The sequence below is a fragment of the Typopeltis vanoorti genome, chromosome 2, assembly GCF_054136105.1.
Source record: "Typopeltis vanoorti isolate ZY-2024b chromosome 2, IOZ_Tvanoo_1.0, whole genome shotgun sequence".
Classification (NCBI taxonomy): Eukaryota; Metazoa; Arthropoda; class Arachnida; order Uropygi; family Thelyphonidae; genus Typopeltis; species Typopeltis vanoorti.
In genome coordinates, this window is record NC_143550.1 from 161,882,810 (window position 1) to 161,905,266 (window position 22,457).

The following is a 22,457-nucleotide window of genomic DNA, read 5'->3' on the forward strand; positions in this document are numbered from 1 at the left end:
TCTTCCTGACCTCCAGACATTACAATAAAACTCAAACCCTTTGGTTCTTACCCCCCCCCCCCGACCTATAGTGGATGCCATTGATGCTCCATGCTACAAACTGTCAAAATAGCTGGCAAATTTTCTTACCCAACTCACTGGACTTACCACATCCTATATTAAAAATTACACATTTTAAAACCTTGATTGAAAATCTAACTTTAAATAATACAGATATATTGGTAAACTTTGACATCACCTCACTGTTTACCAAGATTCCCTTAAATGACAAGTTAACACTTTTAAAAAACGTTTTTCCTTCCGATATCTTAGATCTCTTTTTCTTTGCTATCAATTCTGGTTATTTTTCTTGGGAGAAGAAAAATAAACAAAATTTACAAACAGATAGAGGGGTCTGCTATGGGTTTCCTCCCCTCTCATTCCTTCTTACCAATTTTTATATGGAAAATTTTGAAAAACGAGCCACAGACTCAGCCCCTCTCAAACCTTTCAAACCCTCTCAAACATAATTTTTGTTTTGTCTATATTTATGTTTAATCCAGATTTTATACACTCCTCCTTTATTTTATCAGAAATTCGCTGTAGATTCGTTTTTGCAGATCCTTTGCACTGCTTCGTTTTTGTAGATCCTTTCAAATAATGTTTTTAATGGTTCCAAAAGTTGTTCCTTTCCTGCTTTTAAGAATTCTGCAAGTATTTGATCAATGCCAGGTGCTTTCCTAGTTTTGAGTTTTTCTATGCTGTGTGCTATTATTTCTTTGGTAAAGATATTTGTTTCCTCTTCCATTTCAGTGGCTGGAATCATAATATCCTGGGAGCTGTTTTTATTATATAAATCTTTGAAGTATTCTTCCCATTTGGCCATTCTTTTTGTTTTGCTTTCAATTAGTTGTCCCTCTTTGTTTTTGATCATTATGATTTTTGTTGCCTGTATCTTACTAATTTGGTCTGTTTGTTTATATAATCCATGAAGGTTATTTTCTTTTGATAGCTTTTCTGCCATTTTGCATTTTTCTTCTAACCAGTTATTCTTGTCTCTTTTAACTAGTTTTCTAATTTCTCTGGTTAATCTATTATATTCATTTCTGTTATAATTCTGTTTTAGTTTCATGCTTTTCCTTTGATCGCTTAACATTTTTACTTCATCCGAGATCCAATCCTTTTTACTTTCTCTTTCTGTGTAACCTATTGTTTTTTCTGCCGAATTTAATATTATTTCCTTTAATTTGCACCAATGTTCTTTGATGTTTATATTCTGTTTTGGTATTTCCTTCAGGTTTTTATCAAGTTCTAGTTGATATTTTCTTAGAATATTATTGTCTTGTGGTTTTTTTACATTCAGTATCCTTTTGACTCCAAAAGTGCTTCCAGATTTTAACTTTATTCTTAGGTTTGCTAATACTAGCTTATGGTCAGATCTGCAGTTTAGGATACTTGGTTTCCATCTTTGGTTTACAATAATATAGTCTATCATATTCTTGGTTTGTCTGTCTAGTGATATCCACGTCCATTTTCTTTGGGGTTTTGGATGTTGGTTATTGTTAGTCTATTATTTGCGCAGAAGTTTAGCAGTCTTTTGTCATGTTCATTGCTTTCTCCATACTTAAACTTTCCAATTACTCTTGACCAGGTATCCCAGTCTTTGCCTACTTTGCATTTAAGTCCCCCATTACAATTAGGAGATATTGACTTGATGTCTGCTGTACTGCTTTTTGCAAATCTATATAGAACTTCTCAATGTCTTCTCTTGATGATGTTGAAGTTGGTGAGTATACTTGAATAATAGTTAGTGATCCGATTGATGTTTTAAATCTTGCTTTAATTATCCTAGGTCAGATAGGATTGTAGAACAATAGAGAGTTTTGAGCCTTTGGTTTTAATATAAGTGCTACTCCTTCTTGGTGTTTGTTGTCCTCCCTGCCTGAAGTTAAGATTTTGTACTTTCCATGGTGGAATTTTCCTTTTCCAGTCCATCTGGTTTCGCAGAGTCCAATCACTTCCCATCAGTAGTTGTCTAATTCATGCAGCAGTATTTCCAATCCTCCTTCCTGGTGAAGAGCTCATACATTCCATGTTCCTATGCTTGTTATATTTTTCCTATCTATTAGGTGATATTTTGTTCCAATAGAATATTTTTCTCCTTCACTATCTTGGTTTCCCTAATAGTGGGCGTGACCCTTATTTGACCGGGTGGCAGTCGAGCCAGCATGTATCTTTAGGTTGGTTAGAGTTCATTTGGTTTCAATGGTTAAGTTTTCGTCAAGTGTCAACCACCACTCCTTGACCTGAATTCAGCTGCTTTTTTAGTAGATAGTGGAAACTACAGTTTGAGAGGAAAGAGTCACCCCCTCACCCTCAAGTTGCTCTAATAGCACTGGGGGGGGGGGGAGTAAGAAGTAAGAGAGAGAGAGTAGAGGGAAAGAAGAGTAGAAGACCAGGCTCCAGATATGATATACCAAGTGTATATTGTATGAAGTAAGATCAGGTCTAGCTTGGGTATCTCGGGTTTGCCATGCCCGTACTCACCAATGTGAGCCCTGAGTTTGTATTTACTGTAAGCTTAAGCAGAGTCTTGAAAATATAATTATATTATCAGTACTTGTTAATGTTCAACATTGCTTTGTTAAGGGTAGGTCATTTCTTAGTAATTTACTGACTTTTTATAATAAAGCGACAGCTTAGTTGGATAAATAGAATGACTACACAATGATACTGCTGGATTTCAAGAAAGTACATTTGACAAGATACCACATGGATTTCTGATGACAACAGGAACAAATGCGAATGAATATGAAACTGGTGATATAGATACAAGGATAGTTGACAGACAGATACTAAATACAGTATATGGAGAAGCATAATTCAGGAGAAAGCTGGTACCTAGTGGTGTGCCACAATGCTCTGCACCTTCAGTTGTTTATTGATTATGCAAAATTAGATAACATAATAGTCAATCAAGGCAATGTAGAGAGCTTGCAAGATGATAGCCGCCATAGTGCAATTGGAACCTGGGTTCAATTCTCATTGTGATGAGGGGAAATCCTTATATGGGCTTTTTCAGTTTAAGGTGAGTTAGTCGATCTCATAAAGTGGTAGCAGGGGTTTTCTTCCTGGAAACTCGGGTTTTTCATCCCACGTACAGACAAATCGACCTTCTGAACACAATTTACAGACAAAAAATACCATTGTTGGTGATGATGAGCGATAGATGGCGCTGATGGTAGTAGTGTCATAGTTGGATAATTAAGTTGCAGTGGAGAGGGTGAGATGTATTTAGCGAAGTAGAGTAGTGTGTCCTCCCAAGATGAGTCTTTGGACTCCCTGGAGGTGTCACGTAATAATAATAATAATAATGATGATGATGATTTAAATAAGCTGACAATATGGACAAAAGATAATAGATATCAGTTTAATATCTGATTATGGTACACAGTTTGTAATCCTTTCATAAGAATGAAAGGATTACAAACTGTGTACCACAATGATGGAACTGTATCCAGAAATTGATGAAACTAGGGATATGGGATAATGGTAGACAGGAAGTTGAAGTTCGGTGGACATACTGAAAAGGTAGCAAAAGTTATTCATAGGATTACTTGGTTATTGAAGATCATGCTATCATATTTAGTTGAATATAATTCACCCTCATGTATATTGCACACCCCTGATTTTACTTGATGAAAAAAGAAATTACAAAGTTTTGCATATACCTGACACATGAAAAAAGTTTAAAACTTTAAGAAATAGATAGTGAATGTTATTATGACAGTTTCAAATATTTTCAATTCAGTTGAAGAAAGTCTGCATTCTCTCGTGTGGAATAGTTTCTGCAGACGGACACTTAGAACCTGAAATTGTAAAACAACTTTCGGTTGTGAAGATTGATGTGGCCATTATTCCTGGTGATCTTACACCTTGTCTACAGCTCTTGGATGTATTGGTCAACAAACCATTGAATGTTTGTTGACCAATCTTTAGCCAGTTGCCATACATGGAGTGGATGGCAGCCGGAAGCTACAACCTAACTCCAGCAGGGAAGAATAAGAGACCTTCATTATAACTGTTGTGTAACTGGATTTTGAGAGCTTGGGACATGATGCCAGGAATAATCAGCAACAGTTTTTTTTAAAAAAATTGGCATCACTAATGCCCTGGATTCAAACAGTTTTAATTTACAGAAGCGTTGTCACTAAAGATTCAAATATATAGTATGATCAAGGTGAGCGGCTGATGGTGTGAATACCATTAATAATTAAAATTTAAATGCATTCATTTTGTAAATAATATTATTATTATTATTATTATTATTATTATTATTAAACAAGACCTCATGGAGTCAAAGACTCATCTAGGAGGTCCTTTTATCTTACACACACATCTCATCATACCGTGTCTTAAACACATTCAAACTACTTGCAGACACCACGCTCTCAGGCAAGGCATTCCAATCACTCACAACTCTGCACGAAAAAAACCTGCCTCTCACTCCCTTACTCACACCCTCCTTATACAGTTTCCAGGGATGACCTCTGGTTCTCCCCTGATCTCCCACTATTCTCTGTAGAACTTCTCCACCATTGATCCTATAACAACCCCTTACCAACTTGTAGGTCTCTATCATATCTCCCCTCTTCCTTCTCTCCACGAGACTCTGCAAATTACATCTTTTCAATCTTTCCTCATACTCAACATTCCAGAGGTCAGAAACTACCTTAGTCAGTCGCCTTTGGACCCTTTCCAACATCTCTTCATCCTTCTGAAAACCCGGTGACCAAATCTGGGCACAATAGTCCAAGTGTGGCCTAATCAAAGCCTTATACATTGGAACAAGTATCTCCCTACTTCTACATGTCAGTGTCCTCCGCATCATTCCCAGAAGTCTTTGTGTTGTCTGTCATTTGACGATGTGTCCCCTAAATTTTAGATCCTGCAATATATTCTTCCAACAATATATTCTCACCAAGCATAAATTCTGCATCCCATCTTTGTTTTCCAAATTTTAAAACTTTACATTTTGCAACATTGAACTCACATCCCCATTTGCTTGCCCAATCACTCAATTTATTCAAGTCTTCTTGCAAGGCCACAACATCTTCACTACTCTTTATGGTTCGTCCCAACTTTGCATCATCTGCAAACAACTGAATATCTCCATCCAAATCTTCACCAATATCATTAATATATAAGTTAAATAGTAATGGCCCTAAAACAGACCCCTGAGGCACTCCACTAGTGACTTTCCTTTTCCTGGATATTGCACCCCCATACACAACTTGTTGATACCTATCAGATAGCCAGTCTCCAATCCAATGCACTAATCTAATATCCAACCCCATCTGCTCTAGTTTGACTGTCAACTTATCATGAGGTACTCTATCAAAAGCCTTTGCGAAATCCAAGTATATTACTGTGTATCCTTCTCCTCTGTCCAAGGAAGCAGTCACTTTATTGTAATAAGTAAGTAGATTACTAAAACATGACCTCCCTTTAGCAAATCCATGCTGTCCATCAAAGATTATACCATTGTTGTCAACCCAACTCTGGATCCTAGTTCTCACAAGCTTCTCCAACAACTTAACCACAACACCTGACACACAGATAGGCCTATAGTTTGATGCTTGAGTTCGATCACCTCCTTTATGAAGTGGCACAATCTTGCCCTCCTTCCACTCTTTAGGAACTTGACCGAGTGCAAGACTCGTATTAAAAAAATATGTCAAGGCAGGTGTCAACTCTCTGGCACACTCCTTCAGAATACGTGGTGATATATTATCAAGTCCCACAGCCTTATTTACATCTAGTTTACTAAACTCCCCAAACACCTCTTGCTCACTTACAGTCAGTCTCTCCTCCCCATCATCAACTGCTCTTAATTTCTCCATGAAGTCACATTCACAAGATTGAAAGATCTTTATGAATTGCTCATTAAGTATCTCCACAACACATTCTGCAACAGCTGTCTTTATACCATTTCCTCCAATCAATGTCATCCTTCCATAATCATTCTTTCTTTTGCTGGCTACATATCGAAAGAACTCCCTAGGATTCTTTTTGGCTTCATTAGCTAACTGCTGTTCATACCTCTCTTTAGCTACTCTCACCAACCAAGTCACCCTCCTTGCCTGGTCTTTGTAGACCTCATGAAATTGGTTACTTCCACTTCTCTTATGCTGTCTCCACAATGCCTTTTTTTTCTGTATTGCATGCTTAATCTCTTTATTCATCCAATTATATGAGCAATTATAAATTCCATATGAGCAATTATAAAATTGTAATGAATATTACGGATTTAATTATAACGTCAATTAAGTTTCTTTCTCAAAAATTATAGTTTCTGAATTGATGACAACACAGAATGATAAGAAAATAATATTTATTAAGTTATTTGCTGATCTTTTGCTGATATTATATCCAGCATCTTCAGATCACAAAAATAGTTTGTCACAGTATGTGAAACAACAACAATTTGGTATAAAACAGTGGGGTTAGTAGCATGCCAAGCACTTTCACTTCTACAAGGTCAGTACAAGTTATCTCATAGCTGGCTTATCAGACAGAATTTTGTTTCAAACGCTAACTACGAGTAATCGCGTATCGCCCCCACCTCTGTCTTTCATGCGTTGATGACTGTGTAACTTGAGTTCACAGTCAGTAATGTATTCAGTACAGTAAGATTTAGTGTGTCTAGTGTCACAATTATTTAAAATTATCTAAATAAAAACCTTCAATCATGCCATGGCCAGTAAAAGAAAGCTTACTAATGAAGAATTAGAAGCTTACACTAATATGAGCGATGATGAATGAAATGAATTATCTGGTTCCGATTCCGAAGATGATTATAATCCTATAGATGACTCTAGCAATGACTCAGATGATGATATATCATATATAAATATATGTAAATGTTGAAAAACCTTCAAAAAATTGTTTTATTTGCATCAATAAATACACATTTTACGCAACAATACCTCTTATAATATACTATACTTTTGCTGAAATTATTTTCCTTCTACCAAGCCCCCTGACACACTCTCCATTTTATTCACAAGCCAAGGGTCCAAATTAACGTGCTTGTACTACGGATTAACTCGTGCTTGGCATAGGAGGTCGGTAATCGACATACGAGTATATTCGTAGTTGGCTTGTGAGGCTCGTATACCAACTACGAGTATACTCATAATTGGCAGCGAACGTTTTTATGACAGCATCATAAGAATTTCCAATCGTTTATGTTAGACTTATTTTGAAAAAAAAAATTACTAGCATCTTATTAGTATCTTAAAATAAAACATAATTATAGATTAGGAAAACACTATAGAAATATATATATATATATATATATATATTGATACAAGCAATAAAACATGGTTTTATCACCTATACCAGTATATTACATCTATTAATTGCATGTGTTCTACAGCCAGTTTGTGAAATAACTGTGTCAGTGATAGACACCTGTGAACTAGTAACAAACAGACAAGGAAATTTTCTGTGATCACTGGCTCTGTGCTTTCGTAGTAATTCATGTTGGCAAAATAAACTATTTTTAGTAAGTGATACAGTGAAAAAAGTTGTGGCATATAAAATGAAATCTGATAGGTGGTATGTTAGTAACTGATAGGTCTCTCATCTACAGAAAACATGATGAGTTTACCATGACAGCATACACCTGTGAATAGACAGACACCTATGCACTTGATGTTCAAAACTTAAAGTGGTTTCCTTTCTCTAATTCCAATGATCAAGCTAGAAGAAATGCTGAAGCAACATTCATGTTATTAATATAACTAATGGAACTGCATGTGAAAAAGAGGCTATAAAAGAGATATAGGAGATAGGTGAACAGCAGATGCATGAAGAATATAAGACACAGACCAGGAGAGTGCGTAGCATGGTAAGGAAGGCGAAACTGGAATATGAGAAGAGACTGGCCCTAAGATCCAACGAAAATCCTAGGAAATTTTTTAGCTGTGGCCAGTAGGAGGAGAAATGACTGTGGAAGATTGATATTGTGAAATAAAAATGGGATAAGATTGACTGATGCAGAAGACATAGTGGAATTGTTCAATGAACACTTTATTGGAGTATTTCATCCTGGAGGAGTAAATTTTAATACTAGACGGATAGGACAGGTTCGAGGTTTAGAAGTGCAGGAGGAGAGTGTGTTCCAGATTCTGAGTACTCTGGATGTCAGTAAAGCTGTGGGACTGGATGGTATTTCACCACGAGTTTTGAGAGAATGTGCTTAAGCACTGACAGCTCCGTAGACCTGGCTTTTTCAATGAAAGTCTGGCTACTGAAAGGTGCCCAGGGAATGGAAGGAAGGTAAGATACTGCCATTGTATAAGGGTGGTAGCAGACTGGAGGTGTCTAATTATAAACCAATTTGTGTGTTATCAGCAGTTGTTAAGATCTTGTAGAATTTAGTGAGGGACCATATACAGCATTGGGCAGATGAGTAATGTTATCTGTGAGAGTCAACACGGATTTGTGAAGAGGTGCTCTTGTTTTAGCAATATGCTAGCCTTTTGTAATAAAGTTACAAGAGCAGTAGATGAGGGAAAGACATATACTGCATTTTTTTTGGATTTAGTGAAAGCATTTGACAGGGTGCTGCCACATGATAAGCTGATATTTAAGTTGCAGCACATGGGTCTCGATATCAGGTTGGTCAAATGGATTCAGGATTGGCTGTCTGATAGGTATCAGAGAGTTGTGTATTGTGGGGCAGTTTCAAGGAGGCACAGGGTTACAAGTGGGGGCCCACAGGGCTCAGTACTAGGACCTATACTGTTTAACCTTTATGTCAATGACACTGTCAGTGGATTGCAAGGGGATATTCAGTTGTTTGCAGATGATGCAAAGCTGGGAAGGGTTATTAGTAATAGTGCAGATGTGGTAGCCCTGCAAGAGGATTTGAATAAGCTAGACAGATCGGCAGATGAATGAGAGGTGTCGGTTTAATGCAGCAAAATGTAAAATGGTCTTGAGGTTTGGGACACATCGATGGGATGCTGCATACTCTATTGGAGTAGCTATACTGGACGAAGTAGGGGAGACAAGAGATCTGGGGTTGATGATTGATAGAAACCTGAAATGTAGGGGACATATTGCAAAGGTGGTGAAAGTAACACAGAGGATTGCTGCAATAATGAGAAGAATGCTGACCTGCAGAGATAAAAGAGTTATCATTCCGCTGTATAAGACTCTGATCAGACCACACTTAGACTATTGTTTCAAAGATTTGGTCCCCAGGATTGTAAGGGGATAAATTAACTGTGGAAAGGGTACAAAGGCAGATAACAAAGATGGTTTCAGGACTGTATAATGTTAGTTATGAGGATCAGCTGAGGGAATGTGGACTGCAGAGTTTGGTGGATAGAAGAAGGAGAGGTGATATGATTGAGACTTTTAAGCTGTTGAGAGGTGGTTACAGGGTTGACACCGGGGAGTTATTTCGCTTTGTTGAAGGAGTGAGGAGTGTTGACAAGGGGCCATCCCTGGAAGTTACAAAAGGAAACTGTGAGCAAGAGGGTGAGGAGTGGTTTCTTTGCATGGAGGTTGGTTGAACCATGGAATGCATTGCCTCATAGAGTGGTGAGAGCGAGAACAGTCAATGAGTTTAAGGAGTGGTATGATGGACTTTGTGTTTCCTAAGAGGGATCTCCCACGACAGTCTTTTGACTCCATGGAGGTCTGAATTTTTTTTTTTTTTTTTTTAATTATTTCTCAGATAAATTACATACATTATATGAAGGCATAACAAATACTTTCTCATACATAAAGTTTTTTTAAATAATAATAATAACAATAACTGTTTACAACATATATTATTATAATATTCATAATGATGATTATTACAGATGTTTCTTTGCAATTTTACACTCTATATATTCAGTATCAATAAATATAATCAATCTATATTGCATACTTTTGTTATAGATATTACATACCTTACATACATTTGATTACATATGATACATACATCACATACTTTGGTTTACATGTGATACATCTTGGATCAGAACTAATTTCTCTGCTTTCATCCTCGAAGCTTATATGCAAGTTTATCTGAGGATGACACCAGTTAGTTATTATTATTATTTTTTTTTTTTGCTGTGTTGGGAAGCTACGAAATCTATGATTGAGAAATTCGCACACACGCACTCAGACACGCACACGCACACATATAACTTGGAATGTCTTGATGCGTCACTGAGCTGGAAGCCTGAACGAATATATTGTGTTTCATTAAGTTTGTATGGTATTTTGGGTGCATGTTTCTTGTTCATAGTATGTCCTTAGAGTTCTTTTCAGGCTACCGTAGTTTGTAAGGTTTCTGTATTCAAAAGGTAATTTGTTTATCATGTCTGGGATGTAGAAGTTTCGCATGGCCTTTCCGTAGTGATTATTATATTTATATGTCATATAATTAGTAGTCTGAGGTCTTGTTATACGGTATGTATTTCTGACTGTCCTGTAGTTGGCATCGAAATAATGTTTTAGCAAAGCTGCATAGTGACATAAATGTTTTGCTGTCAGTATTTTGTGTTCTGACATTGCAATGTTTATAAGGTCGTGATTTTCTCTTTGTTCCCAAAAGATCAATTTTGTCATTTTGTACTGTAGCAACATTAATCTATTTAATTTGTAGGGTGCACAGAGAGCATATGTTGTTATAGAGTATCTTAGTATATTTTGGCATTATTATTGTTTTCTGTCACTTTTCTTCTGGGGGACATTGCATGAATATTGTCTTGGTGTGCAGGTTTAGAGTGGCGAAGTAATGGTCTGCTACTTTGCACTTTATGACTGATGCAGTGTAACTGTTTGGTGGTGCTCGGACGTTTATATGATCTAGACAGGAGGCAGTGATAGTATTTCCGAATATTTCTTCTCTAGGACATGATGTTATTGTTGGTATTAGATTATACATGGATAGCATATCTAGGTCTTGTACAGTGTTGTTCTGGTTTTCGTTTGCAATATTTATGTTTATGTCGCCAATTATCATTAGGTATTTGGTTGAGCATATTTCTTGGCTTGAAAGCCAGCAATTGAGTTCGTGCAAGAATTTTATCATGTTTAGGTTTGGTGGCCTGTAAATAGCATTTAGTATTATGGGATGCTGTCTATTGGTGGTATTAGTGATTTCGAGGCAAAGGATTTCAGCATGCTCAAACTGATAGGCCGTTTCTTTTGCTTTTAATTTTTGTTTGATAAATATTAATATTCCACCTCCTCTTTTTGTTTGACGGCATGATCTATGTTGTTGGAAGCTTGGAATTTGGAAAGCAGTCACTTCGTCATTAGTTATGGATACTTCTGTAAGAATCAATATATCAATAACATCAGTGTAATTCCTCAGATAAGCCTGTAACAATAACCAATGTTTTCAGATGCTTCTGATGTTAATATGCAAGATTGAGAGACCTCTCGCTTGTACTGTGTGTTGTTTCCATACATCAAGCGATTCAAAAGTACAATTATTGATGTATTCTGGTGTAATTACATCTATCTGATTGTTCACATTCATTTTTGTTGTGTTGAGATTTTCTTATTGAACTAAGTTGGAGTCTTTTGTTTCACTCTGGCTACCTGTCTATATCTTCCGAGTTTTTTATTTGTATAGACTTTGAAGTCTGTGACTTTCTCAAGAATATTTTGCCGTCTTTGATCCATAAAAATTGATACTTTTTTTCTGTTTTTTTCTTTTTTTGCTTGGTTCAAAAGATTCTGATTGAAAGGTGTTAAATACTGAAATAGAAAGATTGGCGTATTGTCTTGCGATGCATTTAAATCCTTGACTACTGGTTTTTTCAGTCTGCTGGCTTTTATGAGATTGTCTCTTGTAGCCTTGCTTGTCAGATGAACTATGACTGGTGCGGGTCGTGGCGAGCCTTGTTTTTGTTCTTCCTGGGAAACCGATTTATGGTCTGAATATCTAGGGGGATGCCAATTGCATGGCCTAACTTTAAAACTACGTCTCTGAGATTTTCTGTGGATTCAGTTTCTGGAAGACTGTTTATGACAAGGTCTTCTTTATGTTGTTGTTGGTTTAAAACTTTGTATTGTAGTTTCAGGGAATTAAATTCTTGACGGAGTTCTGATGTGCCTTTTATCAATTTGTGCTGCCTGTCAGTTAATGCGTTAATGCTGGTTTTAATGTCTTTTACCGTTTGTAAGACTTCTTCGACTTTTGAATTATTAAATTTAACAAACTCTTCATATTCGCTAATTTTTTTTTGTTATTTCTTTATTCTGTTTATGAAATAGTTCTTGGACAAGATCTACCAAGCTGGCTTTTATATTTTCTAAACCTTTTTCTAGTAATAAATTTATGGAACTCAAATTATACGACTCACCAGTATTTTGATGTCTGTTCAGTTCATCGTCCGATTCTGCCTCCGGCGTAATCAATTGTGCTATGGGTGGCGGCGTTTCTTTGTTCTCTCTACAGTTTAGGCACTTCCATTCCTCGTTTGGCAATGGATTTGCGTTGGCATGTTGTTTCTGAAAGTCCAGAACATGTAAAGTGAAGATTCCTATGGCATTTCCTGTAGGTTATATGACATCCTTCGGACAGTAATTCCTTCAGGCACTTGTTGCAATTCATGACTCACCTTTCTTCCTTTGGACAGCTGCAAAGATGGCGACGTCCTTTGTTCTATACTTGTTAGCAACCACAGTGTACGTGTCAATTTTTAGCACACTCAGATTTTGGATTCCACTTGGCCGATTTCGATGAATTATATGTCACTCTCTTCAGTGTGACAAGTAGAGTTACTTTATGACACTTTTAAATTAGAAACAGGAATTAGAACCACATTAAAACTATACAACAGGACCCACGATACAACCATGCAACCATTCGTATGCCTACACAGCGCCCTCTGTCCTTATATAATAATAATTATAACAACACAAATTGTCCATCTACCTGCCAGAATATCAGGTAATCTCACCATCTATCTGACAAGCTGTACCCTTTCTTAATCAGCTCTCCTTCCAAATACAACACAAATGTCAGCTCTCTTCTTGATAACTTAGAACATAATCTTATCCAAGTTTCCTTTTTACTCAACGTCCACTGCCCAACAATTCAGAAGTCTCATGTCCTGTGGCACTAAAATGATGATAAATGAGATGATATCAGTGATTTCTACTCCTTTATTTCATGGTCAGTTTCCCCTCTCCTGATCTAACTGAATAACAGAAATCACTTGCTGGAATGGACTCCATACTCATTCTATCCCAACCACTATCTGAGCATAGGTTCTCCAACAAGTATGCTAAAGCAGTTCAAGAAAAAAAAAATTGGTATATTTAAATGGTTCAAGAAAAAAAAACTCAGCCAACTTCTTCACTACCTGGAAACCCATCAGCTAATTAGACAATATGGATTCTTTCACTCTTGCTTCACTGCACATCTCCAAGACAACATTACTCACATTTAGACATGTGAAAAGACCTGGAAAAATTTGGTGTCCACTCTTAACTTTAATTGGACTTAATACAGGAGTTTACTTACCAAACTACTATCTTACAGTCTGCTTTCCAGACCATAAGATAGTTCGCCGTGTCACCAGTTTCCCTCTACCAATGTCAGAGAGTATTCTAGGACTTCATAGTTTCAGCCATGCTCTTTTTCCTATATGTAAATGATCTTTAATCTAACCAAAAATCATACCCATTGTTTTTGGTTATGATAATACACTGCATTCCTCTTCTTCATTTGACAAACCTTGATTGATTATCTTCTGTCAAGATGGGCTGAATATTTCATGAGTTCATCCTCTCCACTCTTCTCTTCTCTTAATAAAATCTTTCTTGAAAGATCTTGAAGACTGTTGATATTAGCAGCTTTCTTAATATTGGTGAGCCAGCTTATCCTTGGTCTGTCCGTTGTCCATTTGGTGGTATTCCGTCCCTGTAGGGCAATGTAAGATAATCTCTGTTGATTAATTCTGTTTACATGCCCATACCATTTTAATCTTTTTTTTTATTTAGTTTGTCTACTATTAGTTCTTTGTAATTTAGTTCATTCCTCACTATTTGATTGGTCTTTTTCTCAGCCCATTTAGTTTGGTTTATTTTTTGTAAGCATTTGGATTCAAACGCCTGTAACTTTATTTCTTCTTTTTTCTTTGTTATCCAACTTTCTGATCTGTAGAGGACCACAGGCAATACCATCGAGTTGTATGTTTTTAGTTGTAACTGTTTACTTATTTTATTACTATTCTAAACTTTATTTAGCTTTCCTATTACAGACCAACCTAAACCTAACTTGTTCAATATATTTATTATCAATATCAAGGTTAACTAGTTTCTTTTCTTTCCCTATTGTCATTATTTTAGTTTTAGTGAAATTTATATTCATATTATATTTATTACTAATTTGGTTTATTTTGCTGATCATGGATAAACCTTACAGTGTTCAAATTCCAAGGATCTTCCAAAGCCAATGCCTTAAAACATTTCAGCATTTCCTTGCACAAACACTGCACGTCTATAGCCACCTCAGCCTCCAAAAAAACTTAGTGTCTTTGTCTGCTCAAGATACTAGCAAAAGTAATGAAAGTAGTTTTTACCTGTACAGCTGTCAACACCTAACATAAGCACAGCGTTCTTACATTTGGGATGGTCCAAAAATTTCCTTAAAAATAAATGCTGTGCTATCTAGTATAGCATAGTAATCTGATTAACAGATGATTTCCATCTGTTAATCAGATAATATTATGTTAATGGATGTTAATTGGAGATAATACCAGACTCATTTTGATTACTTTTGCTTTTTCTATAGGAATTTTTATGATTGCTGTTGTGACAAATATATATATAATTGATAAAATAGGAAAAAAAAAAATCCTTAACCTACCCACAGTACAAAATGTACTATAGGTTTATTAATAACTTTTTGTGGGTGAACATAAAAAAAGGAGAAAAAATATCATTGATTGCTGGTTAACATCGACACACAGCTCAGCTTCAAACATAGTGAACCAACTCCTCATTTTCCTTTTTCTTTCCATCTGCCTCTGTTCTTTGGAACAACTTTCCCTGCACTGTTTTACCAAAAGACTACAACCTCCAACTTTTTCAAGGAAACTAATTGGTTTATTCTTTACTACTTACCCATAGTAAATTGTTGGTTCAATCTCTTGTTTGTAGGGATAATATTAAAAGGATTCTTTGAATCTGCTCTCATAAATAGGTCTATCTACTCTGAAGAGAGATATTATTCCAGTCCATTTCATGACCTTCAACCACAACACACACAGTGAGATCTCAATATTGATTCATTTGTGTTGGATGTCATTAAAATTTTAATCTACTCAGACTTCTAACAATCGGCTTGTCACCTATGTAGCTGATTTTGTAATTTCTCACTCATCAAAGGTTGAGAATCTTTCATTGGTAAGATTTCTATTAAAAAAGTTGTGAAATAAAATACAAGAACAGTTAAAACAAATTTCAAAAGTTTTAAGCAGCATATTTTAAAAATAGAAAGATCCTCTATTATGAAAGCATTAACATAGATACTTTCAGTGAGCAGCAATTTACCTTGATTGACATAAGGAGTTGCTGTAAGAACAGGAAATGCTGGAGTAATAGGTCTTTCACTATCTCTAGGACTAGCAGGGGGACTACTACTCAATGATGGCGTCCAAGCAATGTTGCCATCTGGTATGCCAGGCTGAACATACAGATCAAACAATTAAAAATTAATTGGATGTATTAACTTTCATGATGATTATTCTTAAAAATTAAGTCATCTTTTATATGTCATATTCTGTATTATCAGAATTCTAATATTAATAAGAGTTCAACATAATTCTGTATCCACTAATATGATTATGTTATTTTTATTGTAGGTACATTGAGTCAAATTATGAAAAGAATAATAAAGAAAGTGAAAAAAGAAATGAGTTATAGATTGTGGCATTGTTTTTATGAATTAATATCAATAAAAGTGGCTTAGTTGAAATCTTTAAATTTATGAAAGATAAATTTATTACTAATACAAAGTGATCTTTCTCACCCTATATCATTATTCCTAAAAAGGAAATTGTAGCATTAAGAGAGCATATTCACTCAAAAATTGTTGGAATACATGAGACATGGTTAGATGAGGATGACATTCTGACAGGAATAGAGATGGATGGATGGATGTGATGTTTTTCATGAGGATAGGCAAGATAGAAGGGTGAAGATGGGGAGAGAGTGATGTTGATGGTAGCAGAGGAGTTATCTCTAACTCTAAGGTGGAGATGAAAGAAGGGAATAATGGCAGTGGATTTTAGGCTGTATGGTGAGGTCAAGGTGAACAGAATGAAGTATCTAGGATTTGGATTTGGGTGTTGCTATAGACTTGATAATGTGGGGGCAGCGAGAAGGAAATCTATAAGCAAAGCAGTCTAGCTACTAAGACAAGAGTAATCATTATGGATGATTTTAATTATCGTAATACAGACTGGAATGAAGAGATAGTATCTGGGAACAAAGATAATGAATTTCTTGAGTTTGTGAGAGACAACTACCTTAGCCAGTATGTAACAGAGGGTACACAAGGATCAAGGGTCTTAGATTTGATTATCTCATCAGAGGATGTTATAGTAAATGAGGTACTGAATCTCCCTCCAGACTACAATGAGCTGATTACTTGGGTGGTGGTGATGAATCATATGAGGACTTCTGCAAGAAAGAGATATACTGTACGTAGAACTATAAGGCTAGTGATTATGACAAGCTCAGGAGACAGCTTGCAGCTATATTATGAAATGAAAAATTGGAAGGAAAGGTGATTAATGGTGCTTAGGACCTGTTCAGGAACTATCTGGAAGACGTGACATCTGAATGCATTACAAAGGTCAAGAGGTTGAATAAGGTAAGTGTGAAATGGATGAATGAAGAGATCAAGCATGCAATTTGGAAGAAGAGGGCATTATGCAGATAGCATAAGATGAGTGATGCTAATAGTCATAATTGCATGAGGAGTACAAAGAGTAAGCAAGAGAGGTAATTCACATGGTAAGGCAAGCAAAAGCGCAGTATGAGCAGTAGTTAGCTAATGAGGCCAAAAGGAATCCAAGGGAGTTTTATTTTTCAATACATAGTCAGTAGAAGAAAGAATGATTATAGAAGGATGATACTGGCTGGAGAGAATGGTGGAATGAAACCACTGAGGAGGATATAGTAGAGATGATAAATGAGCAATTCATAAAGGTATTTCATCCTCATCAAAGTAACATCATGCAGAAATTGAGAGCAGTGGGAAGGAAGGAAGGAGGAGCCACTGATGATGAGTGAACAGGAGGTATATGAAGAATTGAGTAAACTGGATGTTAATAAGGCCATAGGACGTGATGGTATATCAATAAAAAGAGAAATGGAGTGAAGTACTACCAGCAAAGCAATGGATAAGATTTGAGGTCAGTGAGAGAAAGTCATTTATGTACAGTAGGAAAAGTGTGGATGAAAGTACAGAGCTCTTGTGGGAAAAAATGGGTGGAAAAACTGAAAAAGAGGAATCCACCTACCATAACGCACAGCAAGCAACTAGAAAGGAAGCTGACATTGTAGGCAGACCAATAAGACAGAAGTTTGCTGAGTAAATCTCTGTGACAAACCTGATCAAATGCTCTATAAAAATATCGAGAGCAACCAGGTGAGTTTCTCTGAGTCTTTCCATGAATCATGTCCAAAGAGTGGATGTGAATTGAAAGTAGTAATATTCACACTCACAATCACTAACTCATTAATTAGCTGAGAGGCTTTCAGGACGTAATTGGCTGTTAATGGCCTTCTCCAAGATTTTTGAAAGAACTGAAGTGGAAGCAACTGGATGATAGTTTGTTGGCTAAGACTAACTTTTATCACCTTTTTTTCTTTTTTTTTTTTTGAAAATTATTATTCTTATTATTATTTAGGCCTCCAAGAAGTCAAAAGACTCATCGTGAGAGGTCCTTCCTAGGAAACACAAGTCTATCAAGACTCATCGTGCGAGGTCCCTCCTAGGAAACAAAGTCTATTAAGACTCATCATGGGAGGTCCCTCCTAGGAAACACAGTCTATCATACCACTCCTTAAACTCATTGACCATTCTCACTCTCACCACTCTATCAGGTAATGCATTCCAAGGTTCAACCACCCTCCATGTGAAGAAACTACTCCTCACCCTCTTGCTCACAGTTTCCTTTTGTAACTTCCAGGGATGGCCCCTTGTCATCACTCCTTCCCGCTGTTCAGCCAAGTGAAACAACTCTCCAGTGTCAACTCTGTAACTGCCTCTCAACAGTTTAAAAGTCACAATCTTATCACCTTCTTCTTCTATCTTCTACACTCCTTCTTCTATCCACCAAACTCTGCAGTCCACATTCCCTCAGCCAATCCTCATAACAAATATTGTACAGTCCTGAAACCATCTTATCCGCTTATGTACCCTTTCCACAGTTAAATCACCCCCTTACAATCCTGGGGACCAAATCTGAGAACAACAGTCTAAGTGTGGTCTGATCATGGTCTTATACAATGGAATGATAACTCTTTTATCTCTGCAGGTCAGCATCCTTCTCATTATTGCAGCAATCCTCTGTGTTACTTTCACCACCTTTGCAATATGTCCCCTAAATTTCAGGTTTCTATCAATCATCAACCCCAGATCTCTTGTCTCCCCTACTTCTTCCAGTATAGCTACTCCAATAGAGTATGCAGCATCCCATCAATGTGTCCCAAACCTCAAGACCTTACATTTTGCAGCATTAAACCGATACCCACACGAATGGGGGTATCGGTTTAATACCATCTGTCTAGCTTATTCAAATCCTCTTGCAGGGCTACCACATCTGCACTATTACATAACCCTTCCCAGCTTCGCATCATCTACAAACAACTGAATATCCCCTTACTGACACTGACAATGTCATTGATATAAAGGTTAAACAGTATAGGTCCCAGTACTGAGCCCTGTGGGACCCCACTTGTAACCCTGTGCCTCCTTGAAACTGCCCCACAATACACAACTCTCTGACACCTATCAGACAGCAAATCCTGAATCCAGGTTAACCAACCTGACATCCAGACCAATTTGCTGCAACTTAAATATCAGCTTATTATATGGCACCCTGTCAAATGCCTTCGCTAAATTCAAGAAAATGGCAGTATATGCCTTTCCCTCATCTACTGGGCACCTTTCCCGTAGCCAGACTTTCATTGAAAAGTCAGGTCAACGGAGCTGTAAGTTCTTGAACACATTCTCTCAAAACTTGTGGTGAAATACCATCCAGTCCCAAAGCTTTAGTGACATCCAGAGTACTCAGAATCTGGAACACACTCTCCTCCTGCACTTCTAAACCTCGAACCTGCCCTATCCCTCTAGTATTAAAATTTACTCCTCCAGGATGAAATACTCCAATAAAGTGTTCATTGAACAATTCCACTATGTCCTCTGCATCAGTCACTCTATTCCTGTTTTTATCCCACAATGTCAATCTTCCACAGTCATTTCTCCTCCTACTGGCCACATAGCTAAAAAATTCCCTAGGATTTTCTTTGGATCTTAGGGCCAATCTCTTCTCATATTCCAGTTTCGCCTTCCTTATCATACTAATCACTCTTCTGGCCTGTGTCTCATATTCTTCATGCATCTGCTGTTCACCTGTTTCCTTATATCTCTTCCATAGCCTCTTTTTCACATGCAGTTCCTGTTTAATATTGTTTGTCATCCACTTTACACCAAATTGTGTCCTCTTCTTCACTTGTGGAATACATCTTACTATTGTTGCTAACAAATAGTCCTTCACAATTTCCCTAGAACTAATGATATCCCAGCCTTCCAATTCCTCCCTCCATGAAACTTCCCCAAGTTGATGTCTAAGACTATTATAATCCCCTGCCTTATAATTCCACATATGTTCCCATCTCTTTGATACTCCTGCATGTCTATTCATCTTCCAAGTCAAAACCACATGGTCACTCTCTCCAGCTGGTGGGAGAAATGTCATCTCAGTTATTATCAACTGTTCTGATGCTATGACCAAATCCAAAACTCTTGACCCTCTTGTGCCCTGTATTACATGTTGCCTAAGACATTTTTCTCTCAAGAATTCTAGAAATTCCATTCCCTTATTGCTGCATGCATCTTCCTCTCTGCAATTTATACTGCTGTAGTTAAAATCTCCCATAAGAATCATTCTTCTTGCACTGGCCAAGCTCAACTGTCTAAACATCTCCTGGTCCCCACCCTCTGTGCTCCTTGGAAAAGATTGACCATTGGCTTGTTTCCTTCCTATGGGAGAGAAGATGAAAGTAAAATCCATCTATCATGACATGATCCATGAAAAGGTTTGGAACTAGCAACCAGAAAGGAAGCTGACAACTTGCAAATGAAAGAAAGCAGACTGTAAAATTGCAGTTTGTTGAGCAGGCATCTGTGCCTGATATGATAAATATGTTCTAGAAATATCTTCTGTTATTATCTAATTCTTTCCTAGAAGTAGAAGATCGTTTGAAGATCAATGGTTGAGAGAGAGAGAGACAAAATTTGCATTGCTAGTCACTAATCAGCTGGTGGGCTTCCAAGTTGTTGAGAGCAATTGGAAGATGGTGTTGATTTTTTTTTTTTTTTTTTTTTTTTTGAATGGACTGAATATAGGCTTGTTTCTATGCCAGTTGAGCAGGAAAGATTAAACAAGTGGTACAGCAAAAAAAAAATACTTTAGTGCATTCTGTATGGACCACTGCATGTTGCCCCAAATGAATATAGAATTATATATCAGACATAATTCAACAATAAATTTTCTTTTTAATTCCAAATAGTTTCATTTTTAACTTAACATAAAATAACAAAAAACAAAGATCTAAAATAAATAAATTCAACTTTCTATCTGTTCTCAAGTTGCACAGGATTATTATTATACATTTATCTCTGTGGAGCCAAGAGACTCATCAAGGGAGGCCCACACAAACCATTATTCACATAATAACTATCATACCTCACTTTAAAGCTTATGGTGTAACTAACACCAAGAGGGGGAAAATACATTTATTAAACTCACTAATATTTTGCTGGTTTTCTACCCAGCATCATCAGAGCACAATGAAACTGTGACAGGTACACAGCACTAAACAAAGTAATTGTAGATATAATTTAAATTGTAGATGACACCTAATGTCCTTATGTTGCACTCTCTATGGGCAAGATAACTGCAAAGTTAATTCAGAGAAGTTCAGCTATTAGGTCATAAAATGATAGTCTCCAGATAAATTAATGCAAATCTTGGGTAAATTAATGCAACCATACCTGTTGAGGTTACAAGAGTGCTGAATAGCTGATGCTGGTTCTAAGAATAGCCTCCCATACATGTAATGACTTCTAGAGGGCACCACATAAGGACATTAGGTGTCAGTGACAATTTAAACTGTTTCTACAATTACTTGGTTTAGTGCTGTATGCCTGTCATAGTTTCATTGTGCTCTGATGATGCCGGGTGGAAAACCAGCAAAATATTAGTGAGTTTAATAAATGTATTTTTTACCTCTTGGTGTTAGTACTTTTTACTATTAAGCTTTATTATGGATAACAAACATCTAAGCCTTTCTGCACAAATACCCCTTCCTTAAACTTATTCACCATTTGAGCACTCACACCTACTCTGGCAATCTATTCCACTCATTCATCACTCTCTAAGCAAAGAACCAAGTCTGCACATCCTTACCACACTCTTTCTCAACTTCCAGGGATGATCCCTTGTTCTACTCCCCTGCTCCTCATGTATTGAAAAATTTCTTTTGTGTCACTCCTATAGAATTCCTATAGTAACTTATCATGTCTTCTCTCCTCTGCCTGCCAACTAAACTCTGCAACCCACACATCTTCAATCTATCCTCATAAGGAACATTCTGCAGACCTGTCATCAGCTTAATCACTCATCTGTGAATTCTCTCCACCACCTTCTGATCTCCAAGAAACCCAGGTAACCAAATCTATGCACATTGGTCAAGATTTGGGACATTTCTTGTCCCAAATCTTTCAAATCTCTCCCCACCATCGCTTTGAAATCCCTAGCCTCATCAATTACCTGCAATCCAGTATCATCAATATAATATTGGTCCTTTGCCTGTGTTGCCAATTTATTTAAATGATCCTGAAGGATATCTACATCATCTTTATTAACTATTGCTCTCCCCAATTCTGCATCATCAGCAAACAACTGAATTTCCCCTCCTTTTTAATCTTTCACTATATTATTAATATACAAATTAAAGAGTAATAGGAGGATAAGATTATATATATATATATATATATATATATGTATGTATGTATACCTAGTCTAACAATAAATACTGTTACAACTTGAACAGTGCATAAACCTTTAATCTATCAGTAAATCATTTACAGCTTTTAGCACATACAAATTTCAGCACATGTATAATGTGCATATAGCAGCACTCAATGT

The 22,457-nt window shown here is 36.6% G+C and overlaps 1 protein-coding gene across 8 annotated transcripts in view; it reads right to left on the bottom strand.

Moving 5' to 3' along the window:
- The window catches only part of LOC150109587 (tensin-1-like), a 540,448-nt gene that overhangs the window by 140,198 nt on the left and 377,793 nt on the right, over positions 1 to 22,457 (bottom strand). For all 8 annotated transcript variants that reach the window (XM_090413690.1, XM_090413698.1, XM_090413682.1 and 5 more), the window contains one exon: positions 15,565 to 15,697. In XM_090413690.1, coding sequence (XP_090269816.1) covers positions 15,565 to 15,697 — 133 coding nt within the window. The remainder of the gene's footprint in view (positions 1 to 15,564; positions 15,698 to 22,457) is intronic.